This window comes from Sus scrofa, chromosome X (genome assembly GCF_054392235.1).
Source record: "Sus scrofa isolate SSC_HxYL_T2T_F1_AM1 chromosome X, Sscrofa_HxYL_maternal_Yorkshire_Landrace_v2.0, whole genome shotgun sequence".
NCBI lineage: Eukaryota > Metazoa > Chordata > Mammalia > Artiodactyla > Suidae > Sus > Sus scrofa.
Window position 1 is genome coordinate 98,931,600 of NC_139401.1, and position 25,153 is coordinate 98,956,752.

Below are 25,153 nucleotides of genomic sequence, written 5' to 3' on the forward strand. Positions count from 1 at the left end.
TCTTTTCCCCTATTTTTGTGGCCCAGCTGGTTTCCAAGCATTCTAATCCCTTGTGTCCCATTCTCCTTGTCTGGATTCCTCTATAGTCCTGTGGGTTGGCTTTCTGACCCATGCCCACTTCAAAGCCATATGACTTCCCACCTTAGTGAGCCCACTTGTCTAGCAAATAGCCAATACATGCATTTTCTGACTTCCTCCAGAAATGGGCTATAGTAGCACATCACCCAGCCTGTCTCTTATAAAAATACATGGCCTATTATGATGTTAACTTTGGGTGGGGGCTCCTGTCTTGGAAAGGGCATGAGGGAACCCTCTAGAATAATGGAAATTTCAATGTCTTGATCTGACTAGTGGATACCTGGGTATAAACATATGTCAAAATCCAATAAACCCTACCCTTAGGATTTGTGTATTTTGTTACATGTATGGTGTATCTCAAAAAATCAACAATAAATAGACAATAGTGGCAGGAAAAAAAAACACACGGCCTGGCACCAAGGGATCCAGGATTAGAAATCTTTTCACAAATGAACAGAACTGAGACTTAGGACCTTTTCCATTCATACTCATGGCCCATGAGCCAAAGGAAAAATCAAGCTTTGGTGTTCTTACCTTATCTCCTTTTGGTCCATATGGTCCCAGAGGTCCTGGGGAGCCCCTTTCTCCTTTCAACCCTGATAAACCACTAGGGCCAGGAAATCCTTGAGGACCTGTGGGACCTTGAGTTCCAATTGGTCCCGGTCGTCCCTAAGATGGACAGAAGGAGTCTGATTAGTCAATAGAAGACTTAGCACCAACTCTTCCCATTTTCCCATGCACAGAGAACACTGTCATCACAGTCACGAAATAATTTTGGCTTAGAGACCTGTGAAGCATGCCAAAGTTCCAGACACGGATCAGAAAATGCTATTTTAGGGGCTGCTAAGCTTATTTGGATAGAACATATTTTATCAGCACATTTAATAAGATTCATGTGCACCAAGATCCTTCAACTTTGTACTTCTTAGGAGATGAGTTGTTCAGGCTGGATAATATTGTCCTCTTCCCTCGTTAATGCCAGGCCGTCCATCAGATTGTCAGGAGAGCCGAGGCACAGAACTCTGGGTAGCATCGCGATGTTTTCGAACTCACGTACCAATGGCCAACAGCACGCTTGCTGTGAAGTCCAACAATGGCTGTGCCTGAAGAACACTGCCTTGGGGGCAGAGGGAAGAGAACCCAGAAACCCACAGGCGGTCCCACCCATCAGCTCATCTTTGTTGCCCCTTCTCAGAACCCCAGTACATTCACAAGAGACACGCGCACGTGCACACACACCATCCCTATGGCGCTTCTTCCCTTTATCCCCACCTTCTATGCACATTTAATGTGTAAAATCCAAGAAGCCTGAGACTATCCATGAAGCATCAATTATGAGAGCAAGAGGGAGCAGCCTGAGGATTTGGAACATCCTGGTTAGAAAGTGTCTGTGACAATTAAGTCTGAGAGTTCAGGCTGACATTCTAACGCTGACCGAGACAGAGAATTAACCCTGGTGGGTACAACACAGGCGGGCTAGTCTATCATTTAGAACAAATCCCAGTAGGGACTGAATTTTCTTGGCAGAAAAATGAAAACCATTAGTAATGTGCATTAACTCTCAGAGAACACAACACTGCATCATGTAGAAAACCTATTTTCATAAACGCTTCCCATCTCCGCCTCTCGGCCCCTTTACCTACTGTCTGCAATTTCCTACGGATCTGTGAAAAACTCTTGAGAAAAGTCTATTAAACATGCCCTTTAATATTCACCTTCCAGATTTACTTTCGAAAGGGCGGAAAAGAGGACAGATGCTTTATGCAGTGGTTGGAGTCACATACTGGACACGCAAGTGGCTACCAGCTGTGCGGGGGCCTTTGGAGGAAAATTTTCAGTGTCAATCAGGCCCACGACGACCCAGGGCTTTTGCAAAGGAGGAAATGATGGTCTTCCCAGGGAGATGCAATTTTCTGGGGGTACCACATACCACTCAACCTTTCCCGACACCCAAAGAGCAGCCTACAAGGGGTGCTAGGCTGCAGAAAGTTTAATGGGCTTATTTCGAGGAATGACGAGGTAGGAGGTGAACCTCCACATTTTACGCTCTTAGCTCCTGTGGCTGGAATTTTGTTTACAATGATGCTTTTATGTAATACTCATAATTTTTTACTCTACACTCGTACACACATAAACCTAGAAAATAAAAGGACAGTACTTAAAAATTAGTGCCGGGGTGTCGTTGAGGGTGAACAGAGAAGTCTAAAATGGGGGCCTGGCTTTTAAGAGCAATGTACACAAAACCACAGCAAAGAGTTGAAGTCAGGAATGGGGCACAAAGGCTGCAGGACCACGAAGGCAGGGTTGGCCATGGAGGGTTTGACAAATGCTTACGCTCTGTCCATGGCTGGGGCGGGGGGGAGGTCACTGGAAAGGCTGAAGGGGCCCCCACAGAAGCAGGCCTGGAAAGCAGGGCAGGAAATGTGGGGGACAGGAGAGGGATGGGAGTAAGGCAGTGTGTCAGGGCTGAAACTCATCAACGAGGGTGAGTGAGCCTTTGGAAGAATGTGTGTGTGTGGGGTGTGTGTGTGAACATGAGGCCAAGGCAGCCTGAGGCTGGAACAAGGGGGACAGATAAGAACCAGCTGTTGGGGAAGGAAGGGACTGGTCGGTGGGAGGATGAGGAGCAGGACAGGCTTGCCCAGACCATGGTATTACTAGCAAGGGAGATGCAGTCAGGGCACTGAATGCTTGACCCCAACCTGAGCCCTGCCCATTGCTTACGCGCAACAAAGAAGGGGAGGTGGAAGGCATGAGGAACCAAGAAACAGCGATGGAGAGGGCAAGCTGTGCTGTGGCCCAGTTCCCATCTTGCTCACATCCCCAGAGCTGGAGCGGTGCCCGGCTTGGGCTCACAGGCTGGCGCACTCCGGCCCCGGTCCCTCGCCTTCGTGAGAACCTTTCCACAGAAAAGAAGATCATGGACTTGGAGAAGAGACTTGTGGTTGCCAAGGTGGAGGGCGAGGGAGCGGGATGGATGGGGAGCTTGGGGCTAATAGATGCAGACTATTGCCTTTGGAATGGATTAGCAATGAGATCCTGCTGTGTAGCACTGGGAATTATGTCTGGTCACTTATGATGGAGCATGATCATGAGAGAAAATAGAATGTGTACATGCATGTGTAACTGGGTCACCATGCTGGACAGTAGAAAAAAAATTGTATTGGGGAAATAAAAATAATTAAAAAAAAAAAAAAAAAAAAGCTCAGCAAGAGTATGCCAGGAGCCATAGGAGTGAGGCCGTTTGTTCGAGGGCTGGACTTCACAGGAAATCTGATTCCATCCAGAAAGGGCAGGGTTCCATGGCTCGCTCCATTTCTCTTGGCCAGGAGCAAATGCTGAATGTGCCACAGTCACACAGCCGACACCTCTGTTCTAGGCAGTGAGCTTACAGTGAGTCTCTTAAAGAGCTCATGGGTTCTTTGAATTCAAATTCTTTTTCCAAAGGGGCGTTTCATTTTTTTTTCCTTTTCTTAAGGGCCATACCTGCAGCAAATGGAAGTTCCCAGACTGGAAGTTGAATTGGAGCTGCAGCTGCCCACCTACGCCACAGCCACAGCAACACGGGATCTGGGCCGCGTCTGTGACCTACACCACAGCTCTCGGCAACACTGGATCCTTAACCCACTGAATGAGGCCATGGATAGAACCATGGATAGTTGGGCTCATTAGCGCTGAGCCACAATGGGAACCCCTATTTTTTCAATTTAAGTTATACTTTATATTGGCGTATACTTGGTTGACAACGCTGTGTTAGTTTCAGGTGTACAGCAAAGTGATTCAGTTATACGTGTACATATTTCCATTCTTTTGAAGATTCTTTTCCCATATAGGTTATTATAGAATATTGAGTAGAGTCCCCTGGGCTATATATTAGGTCCTTACTGATTATCTATTTCATATACAGTAGTGTGCATGTGTTAATCTCAAACCCCTCCTCCACACCCAAAGGGGCATTTTGGAACACCTTGGAAGGGGTCCCTCTGGGCTGGTCGTGGCTAGAGACCTCTCAGATCTAAGGGCCAGAAGCAGGGCCTGTGGGATGTCCTGAGGCCTCTGAGGCACTATTAGCCCAGCCCTGCCTCTTCAGCGTGGTGTTAGGCTCTTATAGAGCCTTCAGTCATAGGATACGAGACAAGGAATCTCCCCATCTTCTGGGGTCCTTTCATACAGTGGCAGAGATCACCACAAACAGATGAAGATGGCAAAGAAAAGAAAAAAAAAAAGGACATGTTTGTTTCATGGGCTGTCATTGTCAGCCATCTCTAGCCATGCTTCCTCTGTGGGATCTTTTCCCCTCATCGCCAGTGCTTAGCGTTTCTGCCACGGTGCCCAGAAGCCTGCTGAAGCTTTATACTCAGTCAATGATGAACTGCTTTTTGTTTGTTTGCTTGCTTGTTTTCCTCCGAGGAAGCTATCGGGGGCACTTTTCATAATGGCCAGCAGAGGTCAGTGTGAGAACATAGAGGCTACAGACAAGCAGGTGGGTGGGTGGGCCTCTCCCACTACAGAGAAAAAGAAATCAAACCAGTGTCAGGGAAGTCACAGAACATTCCAGCGGGAAGGGCCCTTAGAGACTGCTCTATCCAGACTCTTTTTTTATACATGGGGGAAAAAGGAGACCAAGAGAACAGGAAGGTCCTGCTTAGGTCACACAGCGAGTGAGGAATGGCCGGGGACTCAAACTAGACCACCTGCTGCCAGTGTGGGTCTCTCTCCCCGTTTGCCAGTGGCAGATGTCCTGGGGGGGGGGAGTCCTTGAGGCTGGCTCCCCCCCTCACCCCGGGCCCGCCCCTGGGACTGTCCCCATCAATAGGCTGCACTAACCAGATGCTCACACATCATTTCTCTCTTCCTAACTGATCATTTCACAGAACCAATCTGAAACACTGTCCCTGTTTGGACTGCTAGCAGAATTTCAATGGGCTTGGACTGATGCCCTGCCCTGATACATGTCATTTATTTTGGCAAACAGACCCAGACAGGGCAGAAGGGACTCCTCTAAGTCTTTCCAACAAGCTCTCCTGCCTCCATCTGCTCGGGATTTTAAATATGCACATCAGGGTCTGATTCTCAAGAGAATGAGCTGGGACTTGTACAGAAGGCCAGGAACTGCAACCCCCGGCTGGCTGCCTCCTCCCGACCACAGTGGGGTGGGGTCAGCGTGTCGTTTAAGGTCACCTTCGATCAGACCCAGAAATGGGTCTGCTTATTAAGTAGTACGCATATGCAGAAATAGCACCTAAGAAGTTTCCAAGCCCATGCCTCAGACCAGGTCGAGCTCTGAAACTGAGGTGTGTGGGGGGGTGACTTTTCTTTAGGAGGCCCTCTCTGCCTTTTTAGCCCTCCCTCAAGGTTCCAGTGTCCTTCTCCCATCAAATTAACTTTGGTTCCTAAGGAAGAACCTGAAACTCATTCCCACTGAGGCATAGATGACTGACAACAACTTAGAGCTTTACTTCTCCCCCGGGGGGATTTGTATTTTAATGGCGAGCAAAGCATTAAGCCAGGGGATGCAAATGATATTTATGAAGCACGGAAGGGAAAAGGGGTGCGCACAAGCTTTCTTAAGGATCTGGCTCTCCTGCTCGAGGTGGTGCAATGCTGTCAGGCGGTATTGTGGTGCAGGCTCTGGAGTCAGACAGACCTGGAATCAAATCTTACTGCCATGTAATAGCTGTGTGACCTCGGGCAAGTGACTTAACCACTCTGAGTCTCTAGGGCTCCAGGCAATAATAGCTCTCGTGTAGGGCTATGCAGAGCATTTGAATAGCCAATGTAAAACACTTGGTAGAAGAGAGTGTTGAGGTGGCTCCTTTGAGACTTTGAAAGTTCCCCTTTCCCCAGTATGAACGGAGCTCGAACATGGGACCGTCATAAAAATGGGATCCAGTGAGGACGGAACTAGTAATGGGAGTATGCTTAGCTTTCATTTGGATTGATGAGCTTTACTGGTGTTAAGTGGCACAACTTTGTAAAAGCGATACTACAATTTGGATTTATTTCTAATGGGCCTCCAGCTGAACGATGGGTTTGGTTGGGGTCAAAGCCCGTTTGTTTTTAAGTTGATTTCATTCTGAGGCTTGATACTCCTACCCCCTTGTCAATTGGAGCCCTATGTCTCAAGGTCAGGATACTGTCTCTTTGGCACCCACCTAACAATCATTACGTGTAGGCTACAAGGGAAGATGGTCAATAGTCTGTGTGGCAAGAAAAGCCACAGTCATTCTGCCTTTGCACTTTGGATGCTGAAATCTTCCTGTGGAATAGCCACATCTAGATAAATATGAGCCTTTTCTTCTACTAAAATTATTTCCAGTGTCCATCCAAATGCCTTCTCCTATAGAAGGTTTCTAACCCATGGTGGCTCTTGTCTGTAAAACTGTGTTTGGAAGAATATTTGGAAAAAAGTAAACGGTTCTTTCAAAACAAAACAAAAAAAGTAAAACGCCTGGTAGATATCATGAATGTTATCAGTCCCCTGTCTTCTTAGGTATGTTTATGGTTAAATGGAGAAGTTATACTTGGGTACTCAATGCTCCTTCTCTTAAGAGTAACTGGGAGAGGTACAGGCATCCCTGCGCAACTCTCTTTGGGGCAGAGATGTGTGCCCAGGGACCGATGGGCACACCGCATTGGGGACAGTATTTCCCCCTCTTGGCCCTGGTGTCCTGGTTCTCTTGGGCACTCAGCTCTTCAGTGTCTGCTCATTCTCCTTAAAGGGGCCTCATCTGCATGCAAAGGAGTCCCGTCTCTAGACCTCCAGACCAGGTTTCTCAATGTGCCAGGTCCTGATAGCCAATGGCTTACCTGACCTCTCCCCCTGGACATTCCCGCTCAAACTCAACCTGACCAAAGCTGAACTTATTACTTTTTCCCCAACCTCAGTCCCCGTGCCAGCAACTTTCTCCTGAGTTAATGGAATGAACTCCATAAATGGCCATCTATCTACAAAGATAATAAAGCCAGAAACCCAAGGGTTCTCCATGACCTCTCCTTCCCCTCAAATTCTACATCCATTCACCAGCAAGGATGGTCCATTCCACCTCCAAAATATAGCCAAAACTTGCCCATTTTTCACTACCTCCAAGGTCTCTTAGTTCAGGACTTTCTTGGCTCTCCCCTAAGGTGTCTCCACAGCCTGCCAGTTGGTCTGCCGTCCTCCAAAATAGCTTTATTCTCTCCTGGCATCCTGCATCAGGGCCTTGGTACATGCCTCTGTTCTCCTGTCTAGCACCTATTTATTATTCAGGGTCCAACCAAACTATCAGCTCTTCCAGGGAACTTTCCATGATCACCGCCACTCCACAGAACAGGCTAGGTTGCCTATTTGTGTCCATACCCGCCTCCAATAGATTGACCTCCTTCAGGACCGAGTCTGTGTCTTACTCCTCACTGAATCACTTGTGCTACATTACAGGGCCTTGGACACAATGGCTGCTCAAGAAATGACTGCTGAATGAAGGGTGAATGAAGGAATATATACACCAAGAAGCCAGTGGCCCAGGTATCTTCTTTGAAAGTCTGAATAGCTGCACTGGAGTACAATCAAGAACCGTCTGATCACAGAACTACAGAAAAGAGAGCTTCCCAAGACTTAGAAAACCATCTACTCCTGGAGTAGATAAGCTCCTGCTGTCTAGCACAGGGAACTCTATCTAGTCACTTACGATGGAACACGATGGAGAATGTGAGAAAAAGCATGTATGTACATATGTGTGTGACTAGGTCACTTTGCTTACAGCAGAAATTGACAGAACACTGTAAATCAACTATAATGGAAAAAATAAAAATCATTAAAAAAAAAAAGAAAACCATCCAGTTTAGAGAAGCCAAAGCCCAGAAGGGGAAAGGGACTTACTCCTCAAGTTCGTAGAGTATCACCTCTGGACACATCACAAGGAAGGGGAAGGGAGTGGATGGGGCAGTGAGACCAGAGACAGGGAACCCAGTGAGGAGGCTGTGATCTCTGAGAGAGAAATAATGGTGATCTGACCTAGGTTCCTCACAGTGGATATGATACAGGGACGAGACAGAATTAAGAGATCTATCAGAGTTAAAAGCAATAGGACTTGGTGGCAGACTGGGGGTAAGACAGATGGAGGTGTGAAGCATGACTCCCAGGTCCCTTGATTGGGTCACTGAGTGGATCTCTTCACTGATGTGATGAAGCCTAGGGGAGGAAGAGTTTCAGATGGAAGAGGAGTGCACCTTTGGAAAAGTGGGGATTAAGATACCTTGGGATGGAGTTCTCATTGCGGTTCAGCAGGTTAAGAACCTGACTAGTATCCATGAGGATATGGGTTTTGATCCCTGGCCTCGCTCAGTGGTTAAGGATCTGGTGTTGCCATGAGCTGTGGTGTTAGTCGCAGATGCGGCTCAGACCTGGTATTGCTGTGGCTGTGGTGCAGGCTGGCAGGTGCAGCTCTGATTCGACCCTTTGCCTGGGAACTTCCACATGCCATGGGTGTGGCCTTAAAAAAAAAAGATACCCTGGGACCATCTAGGAGGATGTTCAGCACCTGTTTTTGCCCCTAGACTGAAAGGTTTGAGGGCAGGGAACTCCATTGACTTTGTTTACTTCGTTATCTCTGAGAGATGCAGTGTCCAATATGCACTAGACCCTCGAAACAAAATTGTGTGGAAAAATCATAATTATGGACTGACTGAAAATACAGAATTAAGTGTGCACTTGGGAATCTTTGAGAAGTCCACCTCCAAGTCTCATTAGGGGCAAAATGAGGTTAAAAGAATTTACTGCTATCCTGAAAAACATCCCTAGTGGTCTTTGGGAAAAAGGGAGCAGAAATCCCTGACCTCCAACCTGGAGACCACGTAGCTTGAATTCTACAATTTGTCCAGCTTTTCAACTGGAATTCTCATCTCATCTATAGGGCCAGGGCAGAGGGGATGCAAGAACTTAAAACAGACTCTGGCCTAAGTAGCTGAGATCTCTCTCCATGCCATGAATTATGTGGTAAGAAGGAAACTAATGATGATATTCCCCAGCGCAGATGACTTAAGAAACTCCAGCATAAGTTTCCTCTTGCCATTTCTCTGGAGCATCCCAATACACCTATGAGGTAGGCTGAGGGCCCCAAGCTGCAAAGCATTTGGCCAGTTGAGTTGGCTTGCTAATTTCACATAGCTGGTCATTGGCAGAGGCAGTATCAGGAATTCCCAATCAACACTTTGCTTCTTCTATTTCTAAAAAAAAATTTATGGCTGGAGTTCCCATCATGGCTCAGTGGTTAACGAACCCAACTAGCATCCATGAGGACGCTGGTTCGATTGCTGGCCTCGCTCAACAGGTTATGGATCTGGTGTTGCCGTGAGCTGTGGTGTAGGTCACAGATGTGGCTTGGATCCCGTTTTGCTGTGGCTGTGGCATAGGCTGGCAGCTGCAGCTCTGATTTGACCCCTATCCTGGAAACCTCCATATGCCACGGGTGTGGCCCTCAAAAGACCAAAAAAAAAAAAAAATATATGGCCACACCCATGTCACATGGAAGTTCCTAGGCCAGGGACTGAATCTGAGCCACAGCTGCAACCTATGCCGCAGCTGCAGCAATGCCAGATCTCTTAACCCACTGCACTGGGCTGGAGATCAATCCCCTGCTTCTGCATCAACCTAGCCATTGCAGTTAGATTCTTAACCCACTGTGCCACAGCAGGAACTCTGGTGCTCCTTCTATTTCAACAAATGGAAACAGCCATCTGCACAGCCCTACAATCCACTCTCCTAGTAACAGCACTAATGGGCTAGCATTGTCTGCAGAAGTAAATAAGGGAGAAAGAGCACCAATAGGTGAAGAAGAGGTCTAAAGTATGGCAGATAAAGACTCAGAGCACACAGATCCACAGATCCATTTGGTGGCCCGGGACGCCCTGTTCAGCTTGATGATGTTAGTTAGCATCTTCTACAAGTTGCCAGCATGCACAGTGACCCTTCCCCTCTTCCAAAAAAAAAACCAAAAAAACAAAAAAATGGTGATTGGTGTCTAGCAAAGAGCGAACCCCTCAAATTCTCAGTGTCTACCATAGCCGGGAAGCAGTATCAGCGGCTCGCCCTCAACACCCAAACGAAAGCACATTTATTTTCTAGTTCTTAGGCTATAATCAGCATTTGAAGCAGCCAGCCCAGGCATGAAGACATGCATCTACATGTTTTGTTTGCCGAAACACACACACCCATCCCATTCGCTGTTGTCAGCATGTTGAAATTTTTGGAAAGGGATCTCCCAGAGTGCTAAAGTTAACTCTTGCTAGGCTACAGGCTATATGCCTCCCTTCTACCTGCTTATTCACATTCCTCTTCTAAAACATAATAATGACCTTCTTTTTACCAAGAACATACTAAGTGCCATCTCCTTTAACCCTCTAACAGCCCTAATGGGTAGGTATCAGCTGCACCTTACAGATGAGAAAACTGAAATACAGAGAGGGTAAAGAACTTGCTGGAGTGCACAGGAAAGCAACAGGCGAGGCCAATTTTTTTCTTCTTTTTTCTTTTTAGGGCTGCACCTGCAGCATATGGAAGCTTCCAGGCTAGGGGTTGAATTGGAGCTGCAGCTGCCAGCCTACGCCATAGCCATAGCCATGTCAGATCCAGATCCTTAACCTACTAAGCGAGGCCAGGGATTGAACCTGAGTCCTCATGGATACCAGTCAGATTCATTTCCACTGAGCCACGATGGGAATTCTGGAAAATTTCATCTGGCTCCACAATTAAAATCTTGTTGATTGGCCTCTGGGACAATGGACAGTTTACTAGGTTCTTGTAGACCAATTCTGATGTGCTATATGAATCCCTAATGCTAGCATATTCAATTAGGGGCAGAAGAAGGGATGCAGGCACAGTATACTAAATTTGATGATCACTGTGGTGAATGGAAATGGGAAATTTTGCCTTGAAATATGCCATATTTTCCCTTGCCCTTGGGAAATGCCAATAATTGTTAAAATAGGAAGAAGCAAAGATGTCTGCTAGATGGAGGCAAAGAAGTGGATGAGGAATTTTCAGGTCTCCCTTTTCTCCATAACATGTTCATAAAACTACATCAGTAACCAAAATAAGGAGTTCCCGTCGTGGCGCAGTGGTTAACGAATCCGACTAGGAACCATGAGGAAGTGGGTTCGGTCCCTGCCCTTGCTCAGTGGGTTAACCATCCGGCGTTGCCATGAGCTGTGGTGTAGGTTGCAGACGTGGCTCGGATCCCGCGTTGCTATAGCTCTGGCGTAGGCCAGTGGCTACAGCTCCGATTAGACCCCTAGCCTGGGAATCTCCATGTGCCGCGGGAGCGGCCCAAAGAAATAGCAAAAAGACAAAAAAAAAAAAAAAAAAAAAAAAGAAACCAAAATAAGCTTTTATTTCATGATAGCTTTTTTTTGTTTGTTTTATAGGGCTACGCCTGCAGCATATGGAGCTTCACAGGCTAGGGGTCTAATCGGAACTACAGCTGCCAGCCTAGGCCACAGCCACAGCCACACCAGATCCGAGCCGTGTCTACGACCTACACCACAGCTCATGGCAGAGCCGGATCCTTAACCCACTGAGCAAGGCCAGGGATCGAGCCCACAACCTCATGGTTCCTAGTCAGATTTGTTTCCGCTGTGCCATGATGGGAATGCCTCATGAAAATATTCTAATTGGGAAGGTCAAGAACCCCAAATAACATGAAACTGCAAATATCACCAATAGTTGGCCACAGAAAGAGAAACAGAACAACCAAACACCTCTGTAACCATTACAAACGGTTGAATGCGTCCTCATGGCCCTTCAAATGCACATGCAGACTATACAAAAAGCCCCCCTGTGCTATAAAGCATGTACTGAGTTTCCAGACTGCATGCGAAATACAGCTCTACCTACTTTGGATGAATTTAACCTAACGAGTTGGAAAAACCTGAAATATTTTCCTGACCATAATTTTGTTTTCCTTCTTAGAATTTGAAGGGCAACCCGTGTATGATTTGACGGCACTGGCCTCTTAAGAAAGTCTTGTAGTAAAGAGAAAATTGGCCTGTGTAAAGCAGAATCATAAGATTAAGTTTCTATTTCCTGCTCTCACTTTCCAACTGTGTGGTCTTGAGATGCCTCAGTTTAATCTCTAGGCCTCAGTTTTCTCATCAGCAAAATGGGAGATTACGTGTCCTACCTATTTACCGAATTGCTTTGAGCATCAGTTGAGACGATGTATGTGCAAAGGGGCTGAGGGTTCATACCTTTAAGCTTTGTTTTGGGGGGAAAAATCCTAGTAACTAAACACCCAATTTTCAAATGGCCCTTCGAATGCACATGCAGACTATACAAAAAGCCCCACTGATCTATAAAGCATGTCCTGAGTTTCCAGACCATTCGCTGGGCTTAGAGGGCAGTAAGCTCTTAAATGAATAAAGATCCATGAGGGGGAGGTTTCAGTAGAGAAAAATTGAATGAAACAATGAGCAGAATGTAAAGCCGTGTTGGCCAGTCATTCCTTATACCAGTGTATAGCACAGGGAACTCTACCCTGTATTTCATGATAATCTATATGGGAAAAGAATCTGAAAATGAATGATATGTGTATATGGATAACTGAATCATTGTACAGCAGAAATTAACACAACATTGTAAATCAACTATACTTCAATAAAGCTTTAAAAAAGGAATGTAAAGCTATGAAAGGTGGGAGCAAATTGACCATCCAGCATAGAATTGTCGTTATAGTTTAGGAATGATTGGACCTATTATTATAGCTATATTATTTATAGTTTAAAAATAGGTGGTTTATTTTAAAATACATGGTTTAATTACAACTCGGAGCCAATTTTTGTCTTGTCTTTTCTTTCTCTAGCCAAGTATAGTCATAGTTTTATAATAAAACACTCAAAGTGAAACAGGACTTGCCAGAAATTCACTTTATAGCAATTTTTGCCCTAGTGTATCTATTCCATTAGAAGAGGGATACTTGTGGCATTTTTCTCTGACATAATAAATTACCCATCATTGATATTACTGCACCACCTTTGGTCTAATACTGAGCTCATGTGAGCTGATTGCTTCTGGATCAAAGTTGGCTTCGTTAAGTCTCCGGTGAGAAGTCAGGTTTGGGGAGAGGAGGTAACAGGGAATAACCAATTACTGCTCCTTAAACAGAAGGAGGAGAAGGATAGGATAGGATCAAAGAAATTGCCTGCCAGGATCCCCTTGCCAAAGAGCTCAGGGAGCTCTGAAAGGGGAGAGGAGGGCAGGGACGGGAGAGGAACAACTTACTCACCTAGTCTCTGTGCTGCTCCCATGCCAGCCCACACCCTTGTAACTCATTTAGAACCTGAGGATTCACTTCCACACCCATGCAGATAAAGAGATAGGCATTCCAACCCCAATCCACATGCCCACAGGCATAGGAGTCTGCTAAAGTGGTAGGGCTTGCTGGTGCTCTGGTGCAGCCTGCCTTACACCTTCCAGCCAGCCAGGGATATGAATTCAAGAAGATGGGCTGACTTACAGCTCCCTCTGCCAACTGCATGCAGTAGTCTCTATGGACAAGTCACATCATCTGCCCGGACATGCACGGGCCCTGCAGAAGATGAGAAGGGGGTCTAGGGAGTTTCAGTTGTGGCTCAGTGGTCTAAGGACCCAATGCTATCTCTGTGAAGATGCAAGTTTGGTCCCTGTCCTTGTTCAATGGGTTAGGGATCCAGGATCTGGCATTGCCACAAGCTGCCATGTAGGTCGCAGATGTAGGCTTGAATCTGGTGTTGCCATGGCTGTGGCGTAGGCTGGCAGCTGCAGCTCTCATCTGACCCCTGGCCCGGGAATTTCCATATGCCACAGGTGCCACATAGAAAATGGGTGGTCCAGAGGGTGACAGCTCCACATTTTTGATATCTTTTCCTTTTACCTAGTAGATGGTTGGAAGTGGAGATGAAATCAAGCCCTGTGTGCAAAGGAAAGCTGGGCTCGAGTGGTGGAGGTCTCTGCCAAATAGATGCAAAGTAAAAGGTCTAGAGCTACTTGTGGCATCAGGAACAAGCTACCAGCTTGCATGGGAGAGATACTTCAGATTCCAATGTGGTTGCCCATCCATGACTCCACTGAATGCTCATAATAACCCTCTCCTCAATGTACTAGAGAAGTAATTGAGCCCAGAGGTTTTAATGAACTTGCTCATGGCCACAGAGCTTCTGAGCAGCAGAGCCAGACCTTCTCGTTCCCAGTCTAGTGCTCTTCCTGCTACTCCTTTTATAAAGAGACAGGTCAACTCTGGGTCAAAAATTTGCACCGAAATGTCATGTAAGCCCGGCCAGTCCCCTGGATCTGCAGCTTCTTGAATCCTTTTGACTCTTCCCTTCATCCGTCTTACCGCCTGATGGCACCCTGGCTATCCGATTAAGCAGACGCCCAAAGGACAGAGAACTCAAGTCAGATGACTTGGTCTCCTTAGAACTCATCAACTGCGGGATCATTTGCGGAGCACCAACTGTGTGGCAGCCATGGTGCCCGTACGCTGGGGACGCATAAGTGAATGTGACGTGGGCCTTGCCCTGGAAGACCCAGCTCTCAGTTGAGTTTAGAAAGACTAGTTACGCACGCACATGAATATACCAGAAGGCAGAAGGGATATCAGTCTGAACCTAAGAACCGTCAATAGGGTTGTCGTGGGGATAGACAAACATGTTTTATCCCTCCAAATGAGAGAATGGAGGAGGATGCGGAAAGGAAGAGAGCCAGGACAAGTTTTGGTAAGTTAGAGGGAGGCGGAGAAGGTCCTTTTCAAATTGACCTCAATGTTCTCCATAAACATGGCAAGTGAGGTGGCAGAGAGAGAGTGAAGGCATTTGAGGTTGAGGATGACTGGGAAGGACGGGGAGGAGATGCCCAGCAGGATGTGGCAGGAAGTCAATTGTTAGGAAAAACGTGAAGGGCTGCCAAGCAGCTCTGAAGGCTCTGTTGACACGACTTTTGTTGGGGAAGCTTCCTGAGACAATACTTGGCAGCCCCCGGAACAGGCAAAGCAGGTGGTGGGGTTTTTCCAAGGTCGGACACTGGCACATATATCAGAGGTACCGGGCGTGAGGGTGGGGGCAGAGGGAGGGACAGGTCCCATAGGAGGATGTGAAAACACAATTGACATGGCTGATCTTGGGGGCCAGGCTGGAGAGTGAGCCAGAGGGGAGCTGGCAATTCCTGATCCACCAACAATTTAGTTGACAATTTGGCCTTGCTCAAAGAGAGATGTCCGAACTAGCTCTAGATGTGACTTATGCACAGCATGGAGTCCTTGAGTCAAGGCTGTCAAGACCAACCTGGAGCCACAGGAAGCAATCTGGGGGTGCACATGTGGAGCAAATCCACCAGCCTGTTAGCAATGGCAGGCCACATCCACCTGACCTTGGAGCTTCGGTGTAGTCTCCAACGCAAACGGAGATGGTTTAGGTTAATGCAGACAGAGTGGAGCCAAGTCCCAGGGCAAAGTCAAGGGTATGTGTAGGGAGGCCAGCAGGAGGCTCCAAGTTCACAGTTCATTAGAGACCCATTGTCTGTCTAAGTTCTTGTTTCTCTGTACATTTCCCCACTTTCGCAGGGTCATATACATTTTGTTATATCTTACCCTGCCCCACTGTTCCCTTAGAGATAGGAGCACTTCAAACAACTTCAAACAATGATCCGGTTCCCAGAGAAAGCAGAGCTAGGGATAAATCAGGAAACATTCCTGAGAGGAATCCAGGTGGGAAATGGGACAGAGGAAGCAGCAGCTGGAAAAGAAAGCAAAATAGGCCAAACCGTAGGACCTGGGGGACAAAAAAAAAAAAAAAAAAAGATATGAAAAGGGAGCTGGTCTGCCAGGAGCCTGGCCTGGGGAGGTTATCTGAGCAAGAGGCCCCATGCATCCCTCCCCTCTCCATCTATAACAACGTTTTTTTGCTCTTTTATTTTTAAGGGCCATACCCATGGCATATGGAGGTTCCCAGCTACGGGTTGAATAGGACCTACAGCTGCTGGCCTATGACACAGCCACAGCAACATAGGATCCGAGCCGCATCTGTGATCTACATATGCCACAGCTCACGGCAACGCCAGATCCTTAACCCACTGAGTGAGACCAGGGATGGAACCCCCATCCTCATGGATACTAGTCAGATTCATTTCCCCTGCACCACAATGGGAACCCCCCATCACAATTTTGTTCTTTTCTCTGGCTGCGCCCTCAGCATGAGGAAGTTCCCAGGTCAGGGATTGAACCTGCACCACAGCAGCACCTCGAGCCACAGCAGTGACGAGGCCAGGTCCTTAACCCACTGAACCACCAGGGAACTCCCCATCACTTTTTTTTTCCATTCTCTGGTTTTGTGAGGATTGTAAAAGCTTCTAGATCTGGTGCTGGCCATCTTTCAGAAAAAGTTTCTGCAGAGATAAAGTCCCTAATGAAGCCTGCCCTAGCCAAGAGCAGCAACAATTGTCCCCCAAAGCCAAGTGGCAAACAAACCTTCGAGTACTTTCCCCTTCAAGGCTTTGAGTGCTTCAGGTCCTTTGGCCTAAGAACCTAGCAGCTAATCCCTTCTCTTGCTGACTGACAAGGACATGTTTCTCTTTAGTCCAGTTTCAACCAGTCTCCGGAACCCAGGAGAAGGAAAAAAAATAAAACAGGGAGGAGGTGTAAAATGGGGCGGCGGGGGTGGGGGAGCCCTAGTAAGTCCATCTGGGAGAGGGAATTTCTCCCAAAGGTAAAACAAAGGAGAAATTAGGGGAAAGGTGGAAATCAAGGTAGAGAAGGCTAGCTTTCTTTTTTCTTTTTCTTTTTTCTATTTTGTCTTTTTAGGGCTGCACCCGTGGTATATGGAAGTTCCCGGGCTAGGGGTTGAGTCGGAGCTATAGTGGCCAGCCACAGTGATGCAGGATCCGAGCTACGTCTGTGACCTACACCACAGCTCACAGCCAACGCTGGATCCTTAACCCACTGGGCAAGGCCAGGGATCGAACCTGCATCCTCATGGATACTAGTCGGGTTCGTTACCACTGAGCCATGACGGGAAATCTGAGAGGAGCCCTCCTATCCCTTGAGGCTCAGCACTGGTACCTGCCCTCCCTCCTGCTCCTATCTTCTGGACTGGTTCCTTTCCTTTGGTCTTCAAAACATGCTCCGGTCTGCCTGATATTTAAAAAGAAACACAAATCTTTCCTCTGCTTCTCTGACCACTCCATCTCTCCACCGCCCTTCCAGAACAAACTTCTGGATAGGATAGCTATCACTCCTCACCCCTGCTTCCTCTCTTGCCACTGTCCCCAAGGCTTGGCCATCTGAGCCAACTCTTCTCTCTTCAAAGTCCTTCCTGGAAAGAAACCAGGGAAGCTCTGCAAAATTCTAATCCCAGAGGGCTTCTCTGATGCATTAGTCATGGCTAAACACTCTTTTCCCTTCTGAAACCCTCTTGTTGCTTTCACTGCTCTATACTGTGGACTCCTTAGATTTTTATCACCTCCTAGTCTTCTTAAAAAGGCTCCTGCTTGTCTCTTGGTGATTTCATCCACATCCGACAGCTTCTACCATCTCCTCTGTAAAGAGGAGACATCACTTGAATTTATTTCTCAGGTCCTGTCAATTTCCCAAGTCCATATCCACCCCACTATTACTGGTCCCCTTCGAGACCTCTAGCCAAAGCTTATGGCAGTCTGTCATTAGCTCTGCCCTGGATAATGGCAACAGTCTCTGGAGTTCTCTCTGGGTCCAAACATTCCTGCAATCTTTCTAACACTCTGGACAGTAATCTTCCTAAGGCTGATTCTATTGCTCCCCTGCTCAAAACTGTAAATCACTCCCTATTACTTTCGCAATGAAACCCTTCCTCCTTAACTGGGCATTGAAAGCCCTTCACTGTTCAGCTCCCACCTGCTTTTGCAGGCTGATTTTCCCACTAAAGACCCTTACATGCCTTAGACTCCAAGCATAACAGTCCCCTTGCTGATACTTAAATCCATTCTGTACTCTCTCACCACTGGGCTTCCAACCAAGTGGTTTCCTTGCCTCAAACACCCTTCTCTTCCAGAACTCTCTATCAAGGTTCTAATCATCCTTCAAACGCTCAACTCAAATCTGACCCCTCTTCCAAAAAGACCTCTCACATTTCCCTGGTTAGAGTTAATGTCTCCACTCTCCTAATACTTAATTTTTGTTTGTTTGGGTTCTTTTTTGCATTTTCGGGGCCGCACCTGCGGCATACGGAAGTTTCTAGACTAGGGATTGAACTGGAGCTGCAGCTGCTGACCTACATCAAAGCTCACGGCAACACTAGATCCCCAACCCACCGAGCAAGGCCAGAGATCGAACCCTCATCCTCATGGATACTAGTAGGGTTCATTACTGCTGAGCCACAATGGAAACTGTGTTTGTTTGTTTGTTTTAGAATTCAACTATAGAGAGCTGGATTAATCACACCCCTCAGTTCGTGGCAAAAGTCCATAAGGCCCATCCTTCTATTTTAAAATTTTCTTTCATCCAAATCTCTACTCTCATTATTGTCCCCCTCACAGGAACTTTAATGTATTCGATGTCAGTCCAAGATATCTAGCTATATCTACACCTGCATCCACACGCACACCACCTTCATCCACATCTATTTCTCCTGTTTTCGGTATGTATGCGTGCAACTGATGCAAATGTCACTGGGCTACATAGATCTCACTCTATTTCTCACTCTTCCATGAGAATGTTTTCAAGATCTCTGTTGGTATTTGCACAACTGCTTTACTGCTTCTAATCCTTGTTGGTTTGCAGAGTACAGCAGCCACAGCAGTGCGGGATCCGAGCTGCATCTGCGACCTACACACAGCTCACGGCAATGCCGTATCCTTAACCAATGAATGAGGCCAGGGATTGAACCTGCGTCCTCATGGGTATTAGTTAGGTTTGTTAACCACTGAGCCATGACGGGAACTCCAGCATTTCATTTTAGAACCATGGAGAGGTTCCCCAGTATATTCTCAGGAGTGAGGTTTCTGGGTGGTAAGAATATATATATAGTTACCATCTAGAAGTCCCATCAGGGAGTTTCTGTTGTGGCTCATCAGAAACAAATCTGGCTTGTATCCATGAGGATGCAGGTTCGATCCCTGGCCTCCCTCAGTGGGTTAAGGATCCAGAGTTGCCATGAGCCATGGTGTAGGTCACAGACACAGCTCGGATCCCACGTTCCTGTGGCTGTGGTGCAGGCCAGTGGCTAGAGCTCTGATTCAACCCCTAGCCTGGGACCCTCCATACGCCGGGGGTGAGGGCCTAAAAAGATGCCCCCTCAAAAGTACCATCATATTGCCCTTCAAAAAGCTATTCCAGTTTACATTGCCACTGCAACACGGGAATTCCTTTTCCCCACATGCTCACAAACACTTGGTATTATCTGACTTTATTTTTTTGGGCCATGCTCATAGCACACAAACGTTCCTGGGCCAGGGATTAAATCTGCGCCATGGCAGTGATAAAGCTGGATCCTTAACCTCTAGGCCACCAGGGAACTCCATGACTTTGAAATTCTTGTCAATTGGAGGGGTACCATTTGGTATCTCATGCTTATTTTCATTTGCATTTCTCTGAATACTGAGTAAGATCGATTATCTCTTCATAGGCTTATCAGCCAGCCCAGTTTTCCCTGCTGTGAGGTGTCCATTCTGTGAATGAACTTTGCTTATCTTCTCTATTGTGTTTTCTGCCTTTTTTTTAAAGATCTGTGGGTAATAACCTTTAATTCTTTTTTATCACTCAATGAATTTTATTACATTTATAGTTGTACGATGATCATCACAACCCAATTTTATAGCATTTCCATCCCAAACCCCCAGTGCATCTCCCCACCCCCCAACCTGTCTCATTTGGAAACCGTAGGTTTTTCAAAGTCTGTGAGTCAGTACCTGTTCTGCAAAGTTCATTGTGTTCTATTTTATTTTGTTTTATTTTTATTATTATTATTTTTTATTGTCTTTTTAGGGCCATACCTGCGGCATATGGAGGTTCCCAGGCTAGGGGTCCAATCGGAGATGGAGTCACAGCAACGTGGGATTGGAGCAGAGTCTGCGACCTACACCACAGCTCACAGCAATGCTGGATCATTAACCCACTGAGGCCCAGGGATTGAACCCGAGTCCTCATGGATGCTAGTTGGGTTCATTAACCGCTGAGCCACGACAGGAACTCCGTGACCTTTCTTTAGATTCCACATGAAGTGATAGCATATGAGGTTGGTGTCTCACCGTCTGACTGACTTCACTTAGCATGATAATTTCTAGGTCCATCCATGTTGCTAAAAATGCCAGTATTTCTTTCATTTTAATGGCTGGGTAATATTCCATTGTGTATATGTACCACATCTTCTTGATCCACTTCATTATTGATGGACATTTAGGTTGTTTCCATGTCTTGGCTATTATATAGAGTGCTGCAATGAACATTGGAGTACATGTATCTTTTCAAGTCATGGTTTTCTCTGGATAGATGCCCAGGAGTGGGATTGCTAGATCAAATGGTGGTTCTATTTTTAGTTTTCTCAGGAATGTCCATAATATTTTCCACAGTGGTTGCACCAAATTACATTCCCACCAACAGTGTAATAGGGTTCCCTTTTCACCACACCCTCTCCAGCACTTATTGTTTGTACACTTTTTGATAATGGCCAGTCTGGCCGGTGTAAGGTGGTACCTCATGGTGGTTTTGATTTGCATTTCTCTAATAATGAGTGATGTTGAACATCTTTTCACGTGTTTTTTGGCCATCTGTATGTCTTCTTCAGAGAATTGTCTGTTTAGATCTTCTGCCCATTTTTTGATGGGGTTGTTTGTAGGGTTTTTTTGGTATGGAGCTATAGAAGGTGTATATAAATTTTGGAGATTAATCCCTTGTCAGTCACTTCATTGGCAAATATTTTCTCCCATTCTGTGGGTTGTCTTTTCGTTTTGTTTAGGGTTTCCTTTGCTGTGCAGAAACTTTTAAGTTGATTAGGTCCCATTTGTTTATTTTTGTTTTTATTGTCATTACTCTAAGAGGTGGATCTGAGAAGATGTTGCTTTGGTTTAGGTCAGAGAGTGCTTGGCCTATGTTTTCCTCTAAGAGTTTTATAGTATCTGGTCTTATATTTAGGTCTTTAATCCATTTTGAGTTTATTTTTGTGTATGGTGTAAGGAAGTGCTCTAATTTTATTCTTTTATATGTGGCTGTCCAGTGTTCCCAGCACCACTTATTGAACAGGATGTCTTTTCTCCATTGTATATTCTTGCCTCCATGGTCATAGATTAATTGACTGTAGGTGCGTGGGTTGAATTCTGGGCTTTCTATCCTGTTCCACTGATCTATATTTCTCTTTGTGCCAGTTCCATATGGTTTTGATGACTGTAGCTTTGTAGTATAGTCTGAAGTCAGGAAGCCTGATTCCTCCAGCTCCATTTTTCTTTCTCAGGATGGCTTTGGCTGTTATGGTCTTTTGTGCTTCCAAACAAACTTAAAATACTTTGTTCTAGCTCTGTGAAAAATGTCCTTGGTAATTTGACAGGGATTGTATTGAATCTGTAGATTGCCTTGGGTAGTAGAGTGATTTTGATAATATTGATTCTGCCAATACAAGAGCACGTTATTATCTTTCCGTTTGTGGCATCTTTGATTTCTTTCATTAGTGTCATAGTTTTCAGCATACATGTCTTTAGTCTCTTTAGGGAGGTTTATTCCTAAGTATTTTATTCTTTTTGATGCAATGGTAAATGGGATTGTTTCCCTAATTTCTCTTTCTGGTCTTTCGTTGTTAGTACATAGAAATGCAGTAGATTTCTGTGTATTAATTTTGTATCCTGCGACTTTGCCAAATTCATAGATAACCTCTAACAGTTTTCTTGTTTCAACTTTAGGATTTTCTAGGTATAGTACCATGTCATCTGCAAATAGTGTTAGTTTTGCTTCTTCCTTTCCAATATGAATTCCTTTTATTTCTTTTTCTTCTCTGATTGCTGTGGCTAGGACTTCCAAAACTATGTTGAATAGAAGTGGTGAGAGCAGATGTCCTTTTCTTGTTCCTGATCTCAGTGCGAATTCTTTCAGCTTTTCACCATTGAGAATGATGTTAGCTGTGGGTTTGTCATATATGTTGAGGTAGGTTCCCTCTATGCCCACTTTCTGAAGGGTTTTTATCAGAAATGGGTATTGGATTTTGTCAAAGGCTTTTTCTGCATCTATTGAGAGGATCATATGGTTTTTATTCTTCAGTTTGTTAATGTGGTGTATCACACTGATGGATTTGCAGATATCAAAGAACCCTTGCATCCCTGGGATAAATCCCACTTGATCATGATGTACAATCCTTTTAATGTATTGTTGGATGCAGTTTGCTAGTATTTTGTTGAGGATTTTTGCAATGATGTTCATCAGTGAAATTGGCCTGTAATTTTCTTTTTTTGTGGTATCTTTGTCTGGTTTTGGTATCAGGGTGATGGTGGCCTCATAGAATGAGTTTGGGAGTGTTCCTTCCTCTGAAATTTTTTGGAATAGTAGGTGGTAGCTCTTCTCTAAATATTTGATAGAATTCACCTGCGAAGCCATCTGGTCCTGGACTTTTGTTTGTTGGAAGTATTTTAATCACAGTTTCAATTTTAGTACTTGTGACTGGTCCATTCATCTTTTCTATTTTGTCTTGGTTTAGTCTTGGAAGATTGTACTTTTCTAAGAATTTGTCCATTTCTTCTAGGTTTCCTGTTTTATTGGCATATAGTTGCATGTAGTAGTCTCTTTTGATCTTTTATGTTTCTGTGATGTCTATTGTAACTTCTCCTTTTTCATTTCTAATTTCATTGATTTGAGTCCTCTCTCTTTTTTTCTTGATAAGCCTAGCTAAGGGTTTATCAATTTTGTTAATCTTTTCAAAGGGCAAGCCTTTAGTTACATTGATGTTTTCTATTTTTTTTTTGTTGTTTCTATTTCATTGATTTCTGCTCTGATCTTTATGATTTCTTTCCTTCTGCTAACTTTAGGTCTTGCCTGTTCTTCTCTCTCTAGCTGCTTTAGATGTAAAGTTAGGTTGCTTATTTGAGCTTTTTCTTGTTTTCTGAGGTAGGGCTGTATTGCTATAAACTTGCCTCTTAGAACTGCTTTTGCTGAATCCCATAGGTTTTGGAGTATTGCATCTTTCTTGTCATTTGCTTCTAGGTATTTTTAAATTTCCTCTTTGATTTCTTCGTATATGTGTGTGTATATATATATACACACACACACACAAATGATTGCTTTAAGTTGTTGGTGTCTTAACTGCAAGTGCATCTCCAGTGTCCTGAATTTGTACCCTCCTCTCCTCACGATTTCTGATTTTTGTAGCATATTTTTGCATGTATGATTTCCTACCTTTACTGTATATCTGCCTTTACTGGTGAGCCTTGTCATTTGTGATATTTTTGTTTCTAGTTGTGGCCTTTTCTTTTCTGCCTAGAGAAGTTCCTTTAGTATTTTTTGTAAAGTTGGTTTAGTGTTGCTGAATTTTCTTAGCTTTTCCTATCTGTAAAGCTTTTTATTTCTCCTTTAAATCTGAATGAAAGCCTTGCTGGATAAAGTCATCTTGGTTGGAGGTTTTTTTCCTTTCATCACATTAAGTATATCATGCCACTCCCTTCTGGCCTGTAGGTTTCTGCTGAAAAATCTGTTGATAACCTTACTGGGGTTCCCTTGTATGTTATTTGTTTCTTTTCCCTAGTTGCTTTCAATATTTTCTCTGTCTTTAATTTTGGTCAGTTTTAATTAACGTATGTCTCGGGATGTTCCTCCTTGGGTTTATTTTATGTGGTACTTGCTGTGCTTCCTGGATTTGAGTGAGTGGTTCATTTCCCATATTAGGGAAGTTTTTGGCTATTATCTCTTTGAATATTTTTTCTGTCCTTTTCTTGCTTTCTCCTTCTGGCACCCCTGTAATATGGATGTTGGTGCATTTAACATTGTCCCTGAGTTCTCTTAGACTATGTCCATTTCTTTTCAATCTTTTTACTCTTTTCTGTTTTGCATCTGTGATTTCCACTAGTCTGTCCTCCACTTCACTTATTCGTTCTTCTGCCTCCTGTATTCTGCTGTTGGCTGCTTCTAATGAATTATTTCAGTTATTGTATTTTGCATCTCTGCTTGCTTAAGTTTTAAATCTTGTATTTCTTTGCTCAGTGTTTGCTGTAAATTATCAATCTTTGCTTCCAGTTTATTTCCAATGTTTTGCATCATCTTCAGCATCATCAGTCTAAAGTCTTTTTCCTGGAGGCTGATAATCTCCAGATCACTGAGCTGTTTTTCTGGAGCTTTTTCTTGCTCCCTTATCTGAGTTGTAGTTCTCTGCCTTTTCATTTTTACAGGTTTTTGGTGTGGTCTCCTTTTCACAGACAATAGAGTTGTAGACTCTCTTACTTCTGATGTCTGCCCCCCCCTTGTGGCTGAAGTTGGTGTATGGGGGCTTGCTGTAGTTTTCCTGATGGGAGGGACTGGTGCCTGCTCACTGGTAGGTGGGGCTGATTCCTATCCCTCTGGTGGAGATTAGAGGCTGTGTGTCTGGGAGTCTTTAGGCAGCCTGAATACTGATGGGTGGGGCTGTGATCCCACCTGGATTATTGTTTGGTCTAGGGCTTCTCAGCACTTCTCAGATTTTCCCAAAATGGCCACCTCTAAAGGACCACACGCTGATGAATATTCCTGAGAGCTTTTCCTCCAATGTCTTTCCCCTACAATGAGCACAGTCACCCCCTGTTTTCCCAGGAGATCCTCCAAGAACTGCAGTCAAGTCTGAGCCAGATTCCTATGGAGCCTCTGCTTTGCCCTGGGACCCAGTGCACATGAAAGCCTGTGTGCACTTTTCAAGCATGGGTCTGTTTCTGCCAGTCCTGTGGAGCTCCTGCACACAAGCCCCACTGCCCTTCAGTGCCAGATACTCCAGGGGCTCTTTCTCCCGTTGCCAGATCCCCAGGTGTGGGGACCTGACGTCGGGCTCAGAACTCTCACTCTTTTAGGTGAGCCTCTGTCATACAGTTACTTTCCAGTCTGTGGGCTTCCCCTGGCAGGTATGGGATTGCTTATATTGCATAATCACCCCTCCTACCTTT

General features: G+C 45.3%; 1 protein-coding gene across 6 annotated transcripts in view; it reads right to left on the reverse strand.

Moving 5' to 3' along the window:
* The window catches only part of COL4A6 (collagen type IV alpha 6 chain), a 322,865-nt gene that overhangs the window by 72,941 nt on the left and 224,771 nt on the right, over positions 1–25,153 (reverse strand). For all 6 annotated transcript variants that reach the window (XM_085008128.1, XM_085008127.1, XM_085008126.1 and 3 more), the window contains one exon: positions 613–747. Coding sequence is in view for 2 of the 6 variants with exons in the window: in XM_085008125.1 (XP_084864251.1) it covers positions 613–747 (135 nt within the window). In the remaining 4 variants the exon portion in view is untranslated. The remainder of the gene's footprint in view (positions 1–612; positions 748–25,153) is intronic.